Raw genomic sequence first — 16,563 nt, 5'->3', positions numbered from 1 at the left:
GCTATGGGTTAGGGCTATGGGTTAGGGCTATGGGTTAGGGCTATGGGTTAGGGCTATGGGTTAGGGCTATGGGTTAGGGCTATGGGTTAGGGCTATGGGTTAGGGCTATGGGTTAGGGATATGGGTTAGGGCTATGGGTTAGGGCTATGGGTTAGGGCTATGGGTTAGGGCTATGGGTTAGGGCTATGGGTTAGGGCTATGGGTTAGGGCTATGGGTTACGGTTAGGGATATGGGTTAGGGCTATGGGTTAGGGATATGGGTTAGGGCTATGGGTTAGGGCTATGGGTTAGGGCTATGGGTTAGGGCTATGGGATATGGGTTAGGGATATGGGTTAGGGCTATGGGTTAGGGCTATGGGTTAGGGCTATGGGTTAGGGCTATGGGTTAGGGCTATGGGTTAGGGCTATGGGTTAGGGATATGGGTTAGGGATATGGGTTAGGGATATGGGTTAGGGATATGGGTTAGAGATATGGGTTAGGGATATGGGTTAGAGATATGGGTTAGGGATATGGGTTAGAGATATGGGTTAGGGATATGGGTTAGGGTTAAGGGCTAGGGATATGGATTAGGGCTATGAGTTAGGGTTAAGGGTTAGGGATATGGGTTACGGTTAGAGATATGGGTTAGGGATATGGGTTAGAGATATGGGTTAGGGATATGGGTTAGGGATATGGGTTAGAGATATGGGTTAGGGATAAGGGTTAGGGTTAAGGGCTAGGGATATGGGTTAGGGCTATGGGTTAGGGCTATGGGTTAGGGTTAGGGATAAGGGTTATGGGTTAGGTTAAGTCTAACCTCTGTCTGTAGGTGATGGTAACCCAGGGCGTGTGGTTGACTATGTTAGGGTTAAGGGTTAAGGGTTAGGTTCAGTCTAACCTCTGTCTGTAGGTGATGGTAACCCAGGGCGTGTGGTTGACTATGTTAGGGTTAAGGGTTAAGGGTTAGGTTCAGTCTAACCTCTGTCTGTAGGTGATGGTAACCCAGGGTGTGTGGTTGACTATGTTAGGGTTAAGGGTTAAGGGTTAGGTTCAGTCTAACCTCTGTCTGTAGGTGATGGTAACCCAGGGCGTGTGGTTGACTATGTTAGGGTTAAGGGTTAAGGGTTAGGTTCAGTCTAACCTCTGTCTGTAGGTGATGGTAACCCAGGGCGTGTGGTTGACTATGTTAGGGTTAAGGGTTAAGGGTTAGGTTCAGTCTAACCTCTGTCTGTAGGTGATGGTAACCCAGGGTGTGTGGTTGACTATGTTAGGGTTAAGGGTTAAGGGTTAAGGGTTAGGTTCAGTCTAACCTCTGTCTGTAGGTGATGGTAACCCAGGGTGTGTGGTTGACTATGAGAGCTGGAGCAGCTCCATCATAATAGTCAGTGAAGCTGATCACAGTAGAGTTGTCTGAGATGTTCACGTCGACTATCACACCTCCGTACTACAACAGACAGGAAGAGAGGTCACCGTTGATAACACCTCCGTACTACAACAGACAGGAAGAGAGGTCACCGTTGGTAACACCTCCGTAATACAACAGACAGGAAGAGAGGTCACAGTTGATAACAGCTCCGTACTACAACAGACAGGAAGAGAGGTCACCGTTGATAACACCTCCATACTACAACAGACAGGAAGAGAGGTCACAGTTGATAACAACAGACAGGAAGAGAGGTCACCGTTGATAACACCTCCGTACTACAACAGACAGGAAGAGAGGTCACAGTTGATAACACCTCCGCACTACAACAGACAGGAAGAGAGGTCACAGTTGATAACACCTCCATACTACAACAGACAGGAAGAGAGGTCACAGTTGATAACACCTCCATACTACAACAGACAGGAAGAGAGGTCACAGTTGATAACACCTCCGTACTACAACAGACAGGAAGAGAGGTCACAGTTGATAACACCTCCATACTACAACAGACAGGAAGAGAGATCACAGTTGATAACACCTCCATACTACAACAGACAGGAAGAGAGATCACAGTTGATAACACCTCCATACTACAACAGACAGGAAGAGAGGTCACAGTTGATAACACCTCCGTACTACATCAGACAGGAAGAGAGGTCACAGTTGATAACACCTCCATACTACAACAGACAGGAAGAGGTCACAGTTGATAACACCTCCATACTACAACAGACAGGAAGAAAGGTCACAGTTGATAACACCTCCATACTACAACAGACAGGAAGAGAGGTCACAGTTGATAACACCTCCGTACTACATCAGACAGGAAGAGAGGTCACAGTTGATAACACCTCCGTACTACATCAGACAGGAAGAGAGGTCACAGTTGATAACACCTCCATACTACAGCAGACAGGAAGAGAGGTCACAGTTGATAACACCTCCATACTACAACAGACAGGAAGAGAGGTCACAGTTGATAACACCTCCATACTACAACAGACAGGAAGAGAGGTCACAGTTGATAACACCTCCGTACTACAACAGACAGGAAGAGAGGTCACAGTTGATAACACCTCCATACTACAACAGACAGGAAGAGAGGTCACAGTTGATAACACCTCCGTACTACAACAGACAGGAAGAGAGGTCACCGTTGATAGGAAACAACACCTCCATACTACAACAGACAGGAAGAGAGGTCACCGTTGATAACAACAGACAGGAAGAGAGATCACAGTTGATAACACCTCCGTACTACAACAGACAGGAAGAGAGGTCACAGTTGATAACACCTCCATACTACAACAGACAGGAAGAGAGGTCACAGTTGATAACACCTCCGTACTACAACAGACAGGAAGAGAGGTCACCGTTGATAGGAAACAACACCTCCATACTACAACAGACAGGAAGAGAGGTCACCGTTGATAACAACAGACAGGAAGAGAGGTCACAGTTGATAACACCTCCGTACTACAACAGACAGGAAGAGAGGTCACAGTTGATAACACCTCCGTACTACAACAGACAGGAAGAGAGGTCACCGTTGATAACAACAGACAGGAAGAGAGGTCACCGTTGATAACACCTCCATACTACAACAGACAGGAAGAGAGGTCACAGTTGATAACACCTCCGTACTACAACAGACAGGAAGAGAGGTCACAGTTGATAACAACAGACAGGAAGAGAGGTCACAGTTGATAACACCTCCATACCACAACAGACAGGAAGAGAGGTCACAGTTGATAACACTCCATACTACAACAGACAGGAAGAGAGGTCACCGTTGATAACACCTCCGTACTACAACAGACAGGAAGAGAGGTCACAGTTGATAACACCTCCATACTACAACAGACAGGAAGAGAGGTCACAGTTGATAACACCGCCATACTACAACAGACAGGAAGAGAGGTCACAGTTGATAACACCTCCATACTACAACAGACAGGAAGAGAGATCACAGTTGATAACACCTCCGTACTACAACAGACAGGAAGAGAGGTCACAGTTGATAACACCTCCATACTACAACAGACAGGAAGAGAGATCACAGTTGATAACACCTCCATACTACAACAGACAGGAAGAGAGGTCACAGTTGATAACACCTCCATACTACAACAGACAGGAAGAGAGATCACAGTTGATAACACCTCCGTACTACAACAGACAGGAAGAGAGATCACAGTTGATAACACCTCCATACTACAACAGACAGGAAGAGAGATCACAGTTGATAACACCTCCATACTACAACAGACAGGAAGAGAGATCACAGTTGATAACACCTCCATACTACAACAGACAGGAAGAGAGATCACAGTTGATAACAGCTCCATACTACAACAGACAGGAAGAGAGGTCACAGTTGATAACAGCTCCATACTATAACAGACAGGAAGAGAGGTCACAGTTGATAACACCTCCATACTACAACAGACAGGAAGAGAGGTCACAGTTGATAACACCTCCATATTACAACAGACAGGAAGAGAGGTCACAGTTGATAGGAAACAACACCTCCATACTACAACAGACAGGAAGAGAGGTCACAGTTGAAAAGAACACCATTGGAAAGTTACATCTGATACTTGAAGGCCATTGCAGACAGACAACAAACGTAATGACTTTTAAATGAGACTGTGTTCTGTTGTCAGTGAATGAACCTGTTAAAGGAGGGTAACTCAGGTCAGTGATATGTGGTGTATCTCCAGGGACACTGACCTGGTCCATGCCCAGCAGGGTGCCGTTGTCCTGCTTGTTGAAGAAGAAGGACTTGGACTTGGAGTCTGAGCCCACTACTCTGACACACAGCTTCCCTGTGATCAACTCTGGCCAGAGAGGGAGGCACTGGAAACACAGGGAAGACAACAGTCAGTCAGAGGGACACAGGGAAGACAACAGTCAGTCAGAGGGACACAGGGAAGACAACAGTCAGACACAGGGAAGACAACAGTCAGACACAGGGAAGACAACAGTCAGTCACAGGGAAGACAACAGTCAGACAGAGGGAAGACAACAGTCAGACACAGGGAAGACAACAGTCAGACAGAGGGAAGACAACAGTCAGACAGAGGGACACAGGGAAGACAACAGTCAGTCAGAGGGACACAGGGAAGACAAGTCAGTCAGTCAGAGGGACACAGGGAAGTCAACAGTCAGAGGGACACAGGGAAGACAACAGTCAGTCAGAGGGTCGCAGGGAAGACAACAGTCAGACACAGGGAAGACAACAGTCAGACACAGGGAAGACAACAGTCAGTCAGAGGGACACAGGGAAGACAAGTCAGAGGGACACAGGGAAGACAACAGTCAGTCAGAGGACACAGGGAAGACAACAGTCAGAGGGACACAGGGAAGACAAGTCAGTCAGTCAGAGGGACACAGGGAAGACAACAGTCAGAGGGACACAGGGAAGACAACAATCAGTCAGAGGGACACGGGGAAGACAACAGTCAGTCAGAGGGACGCAGGGAAGACAACAGTCAGATAAAGGGAAGACAACAATCAGTCAGAGGGAAGACAACAGTCAGTCAGAGGGACACGGGGAAGACAACAGTCAGAGGGACACGGGGAAGACAACAGTCAGTCAGAGGGAAGACAACAGTCAGTCAGAGGGAAGACAACAGTCAGTCAGAGGGAAGACAACAGTCAGCTGACACAGGGAAGACAACAGTCAGCTGACACAGGGAAGACAACAGTCAGCTGACACAGGGAAGACAACAGTCAGCTGACACAGGGAAGACAACAGTCAGTCACAGGGAAGACAACAGTCAGACACAGGGAAGACAACAGTCAGACACAGGGAAGACAACAGTCAGACACAGGAACACGCTCATCATACGTTCATGATTACGTTCACACACACACACACACACACACACACACACACACACACACACACACACACACACACACACACACACACACACACACACACACACACACACACACACACACACACACACACACACATATCTGCCACAACAAGCACAGCAAAGCGACACACAGTCGGTCCCCACAAGCACAGCAAAGCAACACACAGTCGGTCCCCACAAGCACAGCAAAGCAACACACAGTCGGTCCCCACAAGCACAGCAAAGCAACACACAGTCGGTCCCCACAAGCACAGCAAAGCAACACACAGTCGGTCCCCACAAGCACAGCAAAGCAACACACAGTCGGTCCCCACAAGCACAGCAAAGCAACACAGTCGGTCCCCACAAGCATAGCAAAGCAACACACAGTCGGTCCCCACAAGCACAGCAAAGCAACACACAGTCGGTCCCCACAAGCACAGCAAAGCAACACACAGTCGGTCCCACAAGCACAGCAAAGCAACACACAGTCGGTCCCACAAGCACAGCAAAGCAACACACAGTCGGTCCCACAAGCACAGCAAAGCAACACACAGTCGGTCCCCACAAGCACAGCAAAGCAACACACAGTCGGTCCCCACAAGCACAGCAAAGCAACACACAGTCGGTCCCCACAAGCACAGCAAAGCAACACACAGTCGGTCCCCACAAGCACAGCAAAGCAACACACAGTCGGTCCCCACAAGCACAGCAAAGCAACACACAGTCGGTCCCCACAAGCACAGCAAAGCAACACACAGTCGGTCCCCACAAGCACAGCAAAGCAACACACAGTCGGTCCCCACAAGCACAGCAAAGCAACACACAGTCGGTCCCCACAAGCATAGCAAAGCAACACACACAGCCGGTCCTCACAAGCACAGCAAAGCGACACGGTCGGTCCTCACCTCTGTAGAGGAGATGTAGTGCCACTTCCCGTTGACGCTGCCCTCCTCAGTCCGCACCTCTCCCACCTCCAGCTCGTAGGAAGACTTGTTGACCAGCGTGAAGAACGGACTCATGGTCACCATCTTGGTCAGGTTGAAACTACTCATCTGAATGCTGACGCCAACCTACAACACATGACTTACTGTCAGACTGTACGTCCTCACAACCTACAACCACATGACTTATACCGTCAGACTGTACGTCCTCACAACCTACAACACATGACTTACTGTCAGACTGCACGTCCTCACAACCTACAACACATGACTTACTGTCAGACTGTACGTCCTCACAACCTACAACACATGACTTACTGTCAGACTGCACGTCCTCACAACCTACAACACATGACTTACTGTCAGACTGCACGTCCTCACAACCTACAACCACACGACTTATACTGTCAGACTGTACGTCCTCACAACCTACAAACACACAACTTATACTGTCAGACTGTACGTCCTCATAGTGTCTCGGTTGGTTAAAACACAGAACATCATAGTTGTGGGTTTGAGTCCTGCATGAGTCACTGAATGAGTTCACTGTAAGTCACTTGGATAAAGCATTATATGCTAAATAAAAAAAGGTACATTCCAGAGAGTTGTGACTCTTTGTGTATGTTGTCATTTTCTCACCAGATAGTCCATGGTGTTGGCAGGGCATCTGACACACCCATAACTCCCCACCGTATCCAATGAGAAGCCATCAGACCAGGAACTGGTGGACACACAGAGCTGCAACTGTAGAAAGACAACACCCAGTCGTTACCGAGAGAAACAGCTGTAGAAAGACAACACCCAGTCGTTACCGAGAGAAACAGCTGTAGAAAGACAACACCCAGCGTTACCGAGAGAAACAGCTGAAGAAAGACAACACCCAGCGTTACCGAGAGAAACAGCTGTAGAAAGACAACACCCAGTCGTTACCGAGAGAAACAGCTGTAGAAAGACAACACCCAGCGTTACAGAGAGAAACAGCTGTAGAAAGACAACACCCAGCGTTACCGAGAGAAACAGCTGTAGAAAGACAACACCCAGCGTTACCGAGAGAAACAGCTGTAGAAAGACAACACCCAGCGTTACCGAGAGAAACAGCTGTAGAAAGACAACACCCAGCGTTACCGAGAGAAACAGCTGTAGAAAGACAACACCCAGCGTTACTGAGAGAAACAGCTGTAGAAAGACAACACCCAGCGTTACCGAGAGAAACAGCTGTAGAAAGAGAACACCCAGCGTTACCGAGAGAAACAGCTGTAGAAAGACAACACCCAGTCGTTACCGAGAGAAACAGCTGTAGAAAGACAACACCCAGTCGTTACCGAGAGAAACAGCTGTAGAAAGACAACATCCAGCGTTACCGAGAGAAACAGCTGTAGAAAGACAACACCCAGTCGTTACCGAGAGAAACAGCTGTAGAAAGACAACACCCAGCGTTACTGAGAGAAACAGCTGTAGAAAGACAACACCCAGCGTTACCGAGAGAAACAGCTGTAGAAAGACAACATCCAGTCGTTACCGAGAGAAACAGCTGTAGAAAGACAACACCCAGCGTTACTGAGAGAAACAGCTGTAGAAAGACAACACCCAGCGTTACTGAGAGAAACAGCTGTAGAAAGACAACACCCAGCGTTACCGAGAGAAACAGCTGTAGAAAGACAACACCCAGCGTTACTGAGAGAAACAGCTGTAGAAAGAGAACACCCAGCGTTACGGAGAGAAACAGCTGTAGAAAGACAACACCCAGCGTTACGGAGAGAAACAGCTGTAGAAAGACAACACCCAGTCGTTACCGAGAGAAACAGCTGTAGAAAGACAACACCCAGCGTTACCGAGAGAAACAGCTGTAGAAAGACAACACCCAGCGTTACCGAGAGAAACAGCTGTAGAAAGACAACACCCAGCGTTACCGAGAGAAACAGCTGTAGAAAGACAACACCCAGCGTTACCGAGAGAAACAGCTGTAGAAAGACAACACCCAGCGTTACCGAGAGAAACAGCTGTAGAAAGACAACACCCAGCGTTACCGAGAGAAACAGCTGTAGAAAGACAACACCCAGCGTTACTGAGAGAAACAGCTGTAGAAAGACAACACCCAGCGTTACCGAGAGAAACAGCTGTAGAAAGACAACACCCAGTCGTTACCGAGAGAAACAGCTGTAGAAAGACAACACCCAGCGTTACCGAGAGAAACAGCTGTAGAAAGACAACACCCAGTCGTTACCGAGAGAAACAGCTGTAGAAAGACAACACCCAGCGTTACCGAGAGAAACAGCTGTAGAAAGACAACACCCAGCGTTACCGAGAGAAACAGCTGTAGAAAGACAACACCCAGTCGTTACCGAGAGAAACAGCTGTAGAAAGACAACACCCAGCGTTACCGAGAGAAACAGCTGTAGAAAGACAACACCCAGCGTTACCGAGAGAAACAGCTGTAGAAAGACAACACCCAGCGTTACCGAGAGAAACAGCTGTAGAAAGACAACACCCAGCATTACCGAGAGAAACAGCTGTAGAAAGACAACACCCAGCGTTACCGAGAGAAACAGCTGTAGAAAGACAACACCCAGCGTTACCGAGAGAAACAGCTGTAGAAAGAGAACACCCAGCGTTACCGAGAGAAACAGCTGTAGAAAGACAACACCCAGCGTTACCGAGAGAAACAGCTGTAGAAAGACAACACCCAGTCGTTACCGAGAGAAACAGCTGTAGAAAGACAACACCCAGCGTTACCGAGAGAAACAGCTGTAGAAAGACAACACCCAGTCGTTACCGAGAGAAACAGCTGTAGAAAGACAACACCCAGCGTTACCGAGAGAAACAGCTGTAGAAAGACAACACCCAGCGTTACCGAGAGAAACAGTTGTAGAAAGACAACACCCAGTCGTTACCGAGAGAAACAGCTGTAGAAAGACAACACCCAGCGTTACCGAGAGAAACAGCTGTAGAAAGACAACACCCAGTCGTTACCGAGAGAAACAGCTGTAGAAAGACAACACCCAGCGTTACCGAGAGAAACAGCTGTAGAAAGACAACACCCAGCGTTACCGAGAGAAACAGCTGTAGAAAGACAACACCCAGTCGTTACCGAGAGAAACAGCTGTAGAAAGACAACACCCAGCGTTACCGAGAGAAACAGCTGTAGAAAGACAACACCCAGTCGGTACCGAGAGAAACAGCTGTAGAAAGACAACACCCAGTCGTTACCGAGAGAAACAGCTGTAGAAAGACAACACCCAGCGTTACCGAGAGAAACAGCTGTAGAAAGACAACACCCAGTCGTTACCGAGAGAAACAGCTGTAGAAAGACAACACCCAGCGTTACCGAGAGAAACAGCTGTAGAAAGACAACACCCAGTCGTTACCGAGAGAAACAGCTGTAGAAAGACAACACCCAGTCGTTACCGAGAGAAACAGCTGTAGAAAGACAACACCCAGCGTTACCGAGAGAAACAGCTGTAGAAAGACAACACCCAGCGTTACCGAGAGAAACAGCTGTAGAAAGACAACACCCAGCGTTACCGAGAGAAACAGCTGTAGAAAGACAACACCCAGCGTTACTGAGAGAAGCAGCTGATCTAAGAGAGGAAAAACACTTTTAAAGATGCTGTCTGTTAGAGACTAGTGTTTCTCACACCTCTCCTCCAGGAATCCCAGACATTTTCACAGTTTTGTTGTAATCCTTGAACTAGCACACCTGATTCAACTATGAATGAATCCATCTGGGATATATCAAATTCAGGGAGCAGTTTGGGGAAAGGTTTGAGAAACACTGTTAGACACTGAAAACTGAAACACTGAAAGACACGCCTCCCCTCAGAGAGAGAGAGAGACACAGCTTAATATGAGCTCTTACATTTTTCAACATGTTTTCAACCAGCACTAAGGTGTGAAGTAAAAGGGCTTTTGGCCCAACAAGTGTCAGGAGTCTTTGAAGCGTCCTCTGAAGCCCCATCCTGCTGTTCAAAGACCATTCATCACCGTTTTACAGCCCGTGTTCGTAATAGCTGCTCAGTGAAACGACCTCTCCTGATTTGTTATAGACACTTGCTAAAAATATTTTATGAGCAAGCCTTCTTTCGTGAACTGACCTCCGTAAAATGGTACAGAATCAGCTTCATCCCCTCTGTCGAAGACGCTTGGACCTTCTTTTCTGATATTTTCAGTGGTATTGTTAACAAACACCACTCCCATAAAGAAAATGAGAATTAAAAACAGGTTCAGCCCCTGGTTCGACCGTGATCTTGCAGAGTTACTCCACCTCAAGAATTGCATTTGGCAAAATGCTCGGCACACGTATACTCAGGCTGACTGGCTATCGTTCAGGAAAATGAGAAATACGTGCACTCAGGCTATCCGGAAGGCCAAAAGTTAGTTACTTTAAGGAGCAGCTCTCTCTCTGTGGGTCTAACCCCAAGAAGTTCTGGAAAACGGTTAAAGACCTGGAGAATAAACCTTCCTCACAGCTGCCCATGTCCCTTAATGTTGATGATGTGGTTGTTACTGACAAGGACCACATAGCTGAGCTCTTTAATCACTTCATTAAGTCAGGATTCCTATTTGACTCAGCCATGCCTCCCTTGCCCGTCCAACATTTCCTCATCTCCCACCCCTTCTAATGCGATTATCCCTGATGCTTCTCCAACTTCTCCTCCTGTCCCGCTACAAAGTTTCTCCCTGCAGGCAATCACTGAATCCGAGGTGCTAAAGGAGCTCCTTAAACTTGACCCCAAAAAACCATCTGGGTCAGATGGTTTAGACCCTTTCTTCTTTAAGGTTGAATCTGGTTTCCACTCAGGTTATGGATGTGTCACTGCAACCTTAAAGGTCCTCAATGATGTCACCATCGCCCTTGATTCTAAGTAATGTTGTGCTGCTGTTTTTATTGACTTAGCCAAAGCCTTTGATACAGTAGACCATTCCATTCTTATGGGCCGGCTAAGGAGTCTTGGTGTCTCTGAGGGGTCTTTGGCTTGGTTTGCTAACTACCTCTCTCAAAGAGTGCAGTGTATAAAGTAAGACAATCTGCCTGTCACCAACGGAGTACCCCAAGGCTCAATCCTAAGGCCCTACACTCTTCTCAATTTACATCTACAACATAGCTCAGGCAGTAGGAAGCTCTCTCATCCATTTATATGCAGATGATACAGTCTTATACTCAGCTGGCCCCTCCCCGGATTTTGTGTTAAATGCTCTACAACAAAGCTTTCTTAGTGTCCTACAAGCTTTTTCTGCCCTTAACCTTGTTCTGAACACCTCCAAAACAAAGGTCATGTGGTTTGGTAAGAAGAATGCCCTTCTCCCCACCGGTGTGATTACAACCTCTGAGGGTTTAGAGCTTGAGGTAGTCACCTCATACAAGTACTTGGGAGTATGGCTAGATGGCGCACTGTCCTTCTCTCAGCACATATCAAAGCTGCAGGCTAAAGTTAAATCTAGACTTGGTTTCCTCTATCGTAATCGCTCCTCTTTCACCCCAGCTGCCAAACTAACCCTGATTCAGATGACCATCCTACCCATGCTAGATTACGGAGACATAATGTATAGATCGGCAGGTAAAGGTGCTCTCGAGCGGCTAGATGTTCTTTACCATTCAGCCGTCAGATTTGCCACCAATGCTCCTTCTAGGACACATCACAGCACTCTATACTCCTTTGTAAACTGGTCATCTCTGTATACCCATCGCAAGACCCACTGGTTGATGCCTATTTATAAAACCCTCTTAGGCCTCACTCCCCCCGTATCTGAGATATCTACTGCAGCCCTCATCCTCCACATACAACACCCATTCTGCCAGTCACATTCTGTTAAAGGTCCCCAAAGCACACACATCCCTGGGTCGCTCCTCTTTTCAGTTCGCTGCAGCTAGCGACTGGAACGAGCTGCAACAAACACTCAAACTGGACAGTTTTATCTCCATCTCTTCATTCAAAGACTCAATCATGGACGCTCTTACTGACAGTTGTGGCTGCTTTGGGTGACAACAGTATTGTTGTCTCTACCTTCTTGCCCTTTGTGCTGTTGACTGTGACCAATAATGTTTGTCCCATGTTTTGTGCTGCTACCATGTTGTGTTGCTACCATGCTGTGTTGTCATGTGCTGCTGCCATGTTATGTTGTTGTCTTAGGTCTCTCTTTATGTAGTGTTGTGTTGTCTCTCTTGTTGTGATGTGTGTTTTGTCCTATATTTATATTGTATGTATTTATTTATATTAATCTCAGGCCCCCGTCCCCGCAGGAGGCCTTTTGCCTTTTCCTAGGCCGTCATTGTAAATAAGAATTTGTTCTTAACGGACTTGCCTAGTTAAATAAAGGTTAAATAAAATAAGACAGTCAGACGCTTTCCTACCTTGTTCTTGCTGAAGATGTTCTTCTTCCTGAAGGAGAAGAGGACGACGTCCCTGAAGTCCGAAGCATGTTTGACGTAGACGTCCTCTGCTCGGTACTGCAGAACCCTGCACGTCTTATTGACGACCCAGTAGGGGCTAAAGACCGCCAGCGCCAGTCGTCCACGCTGCCGCGTCACGTGCACGCTCAGGTCCACGGTCAGCTTCTCCGCCGAGTCGCAGGCGAAACACACAGGGAAGAACTCCTGCATGTCCTGGGCGATACGGATACGTCCGGACCAGTTGCGACCCTGGTATTTAACCAGGACCATCTCCATGATCTCACCTCCTACACGGGCGTTCAGGATGTCTGCTGTGCTGCCCTCCTGAAGCTCATGGAAATCTGCTGAGCCCTGGACAGATGGATTAATGGATAGATCATTTTTATAATGATATTGTATCCGTTAGGAAAGTATCTTTGCACTGTGGAGGGATCTCAACATGGCGTAACAACAGGAAATAATGAAATCAAAGTCTAGTGGCTGGCTGATTGTTCTTATATATCTTTTAGTCTACACCTGTGCCTTCTTCCCTTAGTCACTGGAATGTGTAGAGTTACCTCCAGTATATATCTGATGCTGTAAGGCAGGGTACAGGTCTAGAGTTAGGTCCTAGCCTAGTGACTGTCTTCATGTTTAGGTCCTAGCCTAGTGACTGTCTTCATGTTTAGGTCCTAGCCTAGTGACTGTCTTCATGTTTAGGCCCTAGCCTAGTGACTGTCTTCATGTTTAGGCCCTAGCCTAGTGACTGTCTTCATGTTTAGGTCCTAGCCTAGTGACTGTCTTCATGTTTAGGTCCTAGCCTAGTGACTGTCTTCATGTTTAGGTTATCTAAGTGGTACTACCTCCAGTAGGTATCTGATGCTGTAAGGTAGCAGGTTCCGGAGGGTCACAGCGGGGTGGAGGTGGATGACGTAGGCAGGGTCCCAGTCGTCCTCTCGCTGGGAGGAAATGAAGGACAGGTGATCTGGTGTGGCCAAGGTGGTCACCTGGAGGGGCAGGAAGCTGCTGTCTGCCGACGGACACTGGAGAAGGGACCGCACCTCAGAGCTCAGGTGGACCTGCTCCTTCCAGGCGATACAGCTAGACGACGGGCCGTACTGGCCCTCCAGGCGCCCGGCTGGCTGGAGGAAGAGCTGACACCTATAGAGGGAGAAGAGACGAGGAGACCACGTTTAATAACTAACAATCCAGTTAAACATAACCCTAGCCGACATCTGCATCAGAGAGAGGAGTGAAACAAGGACAGGGGAGTCTGTATAAAAGTTCTAGAACAGTTGTTTAAAGTCCTAGAACATTTGTTTAAAGTCCTAGAACATTTTTGTTTAAAGTTCTAGAACTTTTGTTTAAAGTTCTAGAATATTTGTTTACAGTTCTAGAACATTTGTTAAAAGTTCTAGAATATTTGTTTAACCCCTGTAAGTCTAAGCGGTTGGGAATTGCTAAGCTGACGTATGGAATTGTTTTAAGATGGTTCAAACTATGGATCATTTAACTATTTGATTTAGAATTTTAGGACCCTTTTTAGATATCTCGTACAACGCTGTGTACTACTCCCTTCACAGAACAGCGCAAACTGGCTCTAACCAGAATAAAAAGAGGAGTGGGAGGCCCCGGTGCACAACTGAGCAAGACAAGTACATTAGAGTGTCTAGTTTGAGAAACAGACGCCTCACAAGTCCTCAACTGGCAGCTGCATTAAATATTACCCACAAAACACCAGTCTCAATGTCAACAGAGGCGACTACGGGACCGCGACTCCGACTCCTAGGCAGAGTTCCTCTGTCCAGTGTCAATGTTCTTTTCCCCATCTTAATCTTTTATTTTTATTGGTCAGTCTGAGATATGGCTTTTTCTTTGCATCCCGGAGTCGCCTCTTCACTGTTGACGTTGAGACTGCTGTTCTGTGAAGGGAGTATTACACAGCGTTGTACGAGATCTTCAGTTTCTTGGCAATTTCTCTCTTGGAATAGCCTTCATTTCTCAGAAGAATAGACTGACGAGTTTCAGAAGAAAGTTATTTGTTTCTGGCCATTTTGAACCTGTAACCGAACCCACAAATGCTGATGCTCCAGATACTCAACTAATTTGTAGCACAAACGGTTCCGACGTTACAAACAAAGAATTTGGCACATCGACGGTAGCGACTTCAGACGAGTCCCCTGACACTTGTAAGTCAATAGAGCAAAACGGAGAACACCGTTGTGTTCGTGAGAGTCTACCCTTTCAATAAAACGGTCATAGTTTGTACGCCAAACCGTTCGGATGCTAAATAAGTTGACAAAACAGCGCTCTTTCACCCCAGATGAGGAAACGCGACACTAGTGAATGGAGTGGATTGAGACGCGTCCAATGAAATAAACACAACAACATCTCTAGGTTAAACTGACGGATTTTGAAGGGGAATCGTTTGTTATGCAACTTATATTGATGCACCGGTGGGTCTAGGGGGTTAATAATTTAAAGCACTAGAATACTTGTTTAAGGCACTAGAATACTTGTTTAAAGCACTAGAATACTTGTTTAAAGCACTAGAATACTTGTTTAAAGCACTAGAACACTTGTTTAAAGCACTAGAACACTTGTTTAAAGCACTAGAACACTTGTTTAAGGCACTAGAACACTTGTTTAAAGCACTAGAACACTTGTTTAAAGCACTAGAACACTTGTTTAAAGCACTAGAACACTTGTTTAAGGCACTAGAACACTTGTTTAAAGCACTAGAACACTTGTTTAAAGCACTAGAACACTTGTTTAAGGCACTAGAACACTTGTTTAAAGCACTAGAACACTTGTTTAAAGCACTAGAACACTTGTTTAAAGCACTAGAACACTTGTTTAAAGCACTAGAACACTTGATTAAAGCACTAGAATACTTGTTTAAAGCACTAGAACACTTGATTAAAGCACTAGAACACTTGTTTAAAGCACTAGAACACTTGTTTAAAGCACTAGAATACTTGTTTAAAGGCACTAGAACACTTGATTAAAGCACTAGAACACTTGTTTAAAGCACTAGAACACTTGTTTAAAGCACTAGAACACTTATGGTGCCACTCTCTCGAACGTGGTCCTTCGAGCCGGATAATGGATACAGAGACTGAGCAAGGGGACACCTGGATCTCCCAAGCTGCCCAGCTCATCACACATCAACCTCTTAATTTCCTGTTTATGATTAGCATCTCATAAATAGTATCCTTCGTCTGTACGCTGCGATCACCGGCCTTTCAGAAGCTATGTTGAAATAGAGCTGTCCATTCATACGATAAGTAACCAATGTAATTAATGTAAAATTGTCAGTTTGGGTACATTTGCGACGTGCGGCTCACACGTGCAAACACTCGGTAAAAGTGTATCTCGCTTCCTACGATGATAAGTAGCAAATATAATTACGGCAATTCAAGGGGAAGTTACTCGAACACTCGTTGGTGGACACGAGTACTAGCGCCCGGTGTCATACACGTTAGTTATTACCTGTATGAGTCCAGGGCTACCAACATGGTTGTTACCTGTATGAGTCCAGGGCTACCAACATGGTTATTACCTGTACGAGTCCAGGGCTACCAACATGGTTATTACCTGTATTACCAACATGGTTATTACCTGTATTACCAACATGGTTATTACCTGTACTACCAACATGGTTATTACCTGTATGAGTCCAGGGCTACCAACATGGTTATTACCTGTACGAGTCCAGGACTACCAACATGGTTATTACCTGTACGAATCCAGGGCTACCAACATGGTTATTACCTGTACGAGTCCAGGGCTACCAACATGGTTATTACCTGTCCTACCAACATGGTTATTACCTGTATGAGTCCAGGACTACCAACATGGTTATTACCTGTATGAGTCCAGGGCTACCAACATGGTTATTACCTGTACGAGTCCAGAGCTACCAACATGGTTATTACCTGTATTACCGACATGGTTATTACCTGTATGAGTCCAGGGAA

General features: G+C 46.6%; 1 protein-coding gene across 13 annotated transcripts in view; it reads right to left on the bottom strand.

Moving 5' to 3' along the window:
* The window catches only part of vps13c (vacuolar protein sorting 13 homolog C), a 229,896-nt gene that overhangs the window by 43,147 nt on the left and 170,186 nt on the right, over positions 1-16,563 (bottom strand). For all 13 annotated transcript variants that reach the window (XR_011674951.1, XM_071400446.1, XM_071400445.1 and 10 more), the window contains 6 exons: positions 13,447-13,744; positions 12,566-12,955; positions 6,856-6,960; positions 6,181-6,345; positions 4,140-4,265; positions 1,291-1,424 (listed from right to left, as the gene is read on the bottom strand). Coding sequence is in view for 12 of the 13 variants with exons in the window: in XM_071400446.1 (XP_071256547.1) it covers positions 1,291-1,424; positions 4,140-4,265; positions 6,181-6,345; positions 6,856-6,960; positions 12,566-12,955; positions 13,447-13,744 (1,218 nt within the window). In the remaining variant the exon portion in view is untranslated. The remainder of the gene's footprint in view (positions 1-1,290; positions 1,425-4,139; positions 4,266-6,180; positions 6,346-6,855; positions 6,961-12,565; positions 12,956-13,446; positions 13,745-16,563) is intronic.

The sequence above is a fragment of the Salvelinus alpinus genome, chromosome 5 (assembly GCF_045679555.1).
Source record: "Salvelinus alpinus chromosome 5, SLU_Salpinus.1, whole genome shotgun sequence".
Taxonomy (NCBI): domain Eukaryota; kingdom Metazoa; phylum Chordata; class Actinopteri; order Salmoniformes; family Salmonidae; genus Salvelinus; species Salvelinus alpinus.
This window is presented reverse-complemented; position numbering and strand designations above follow the sequence as displayed.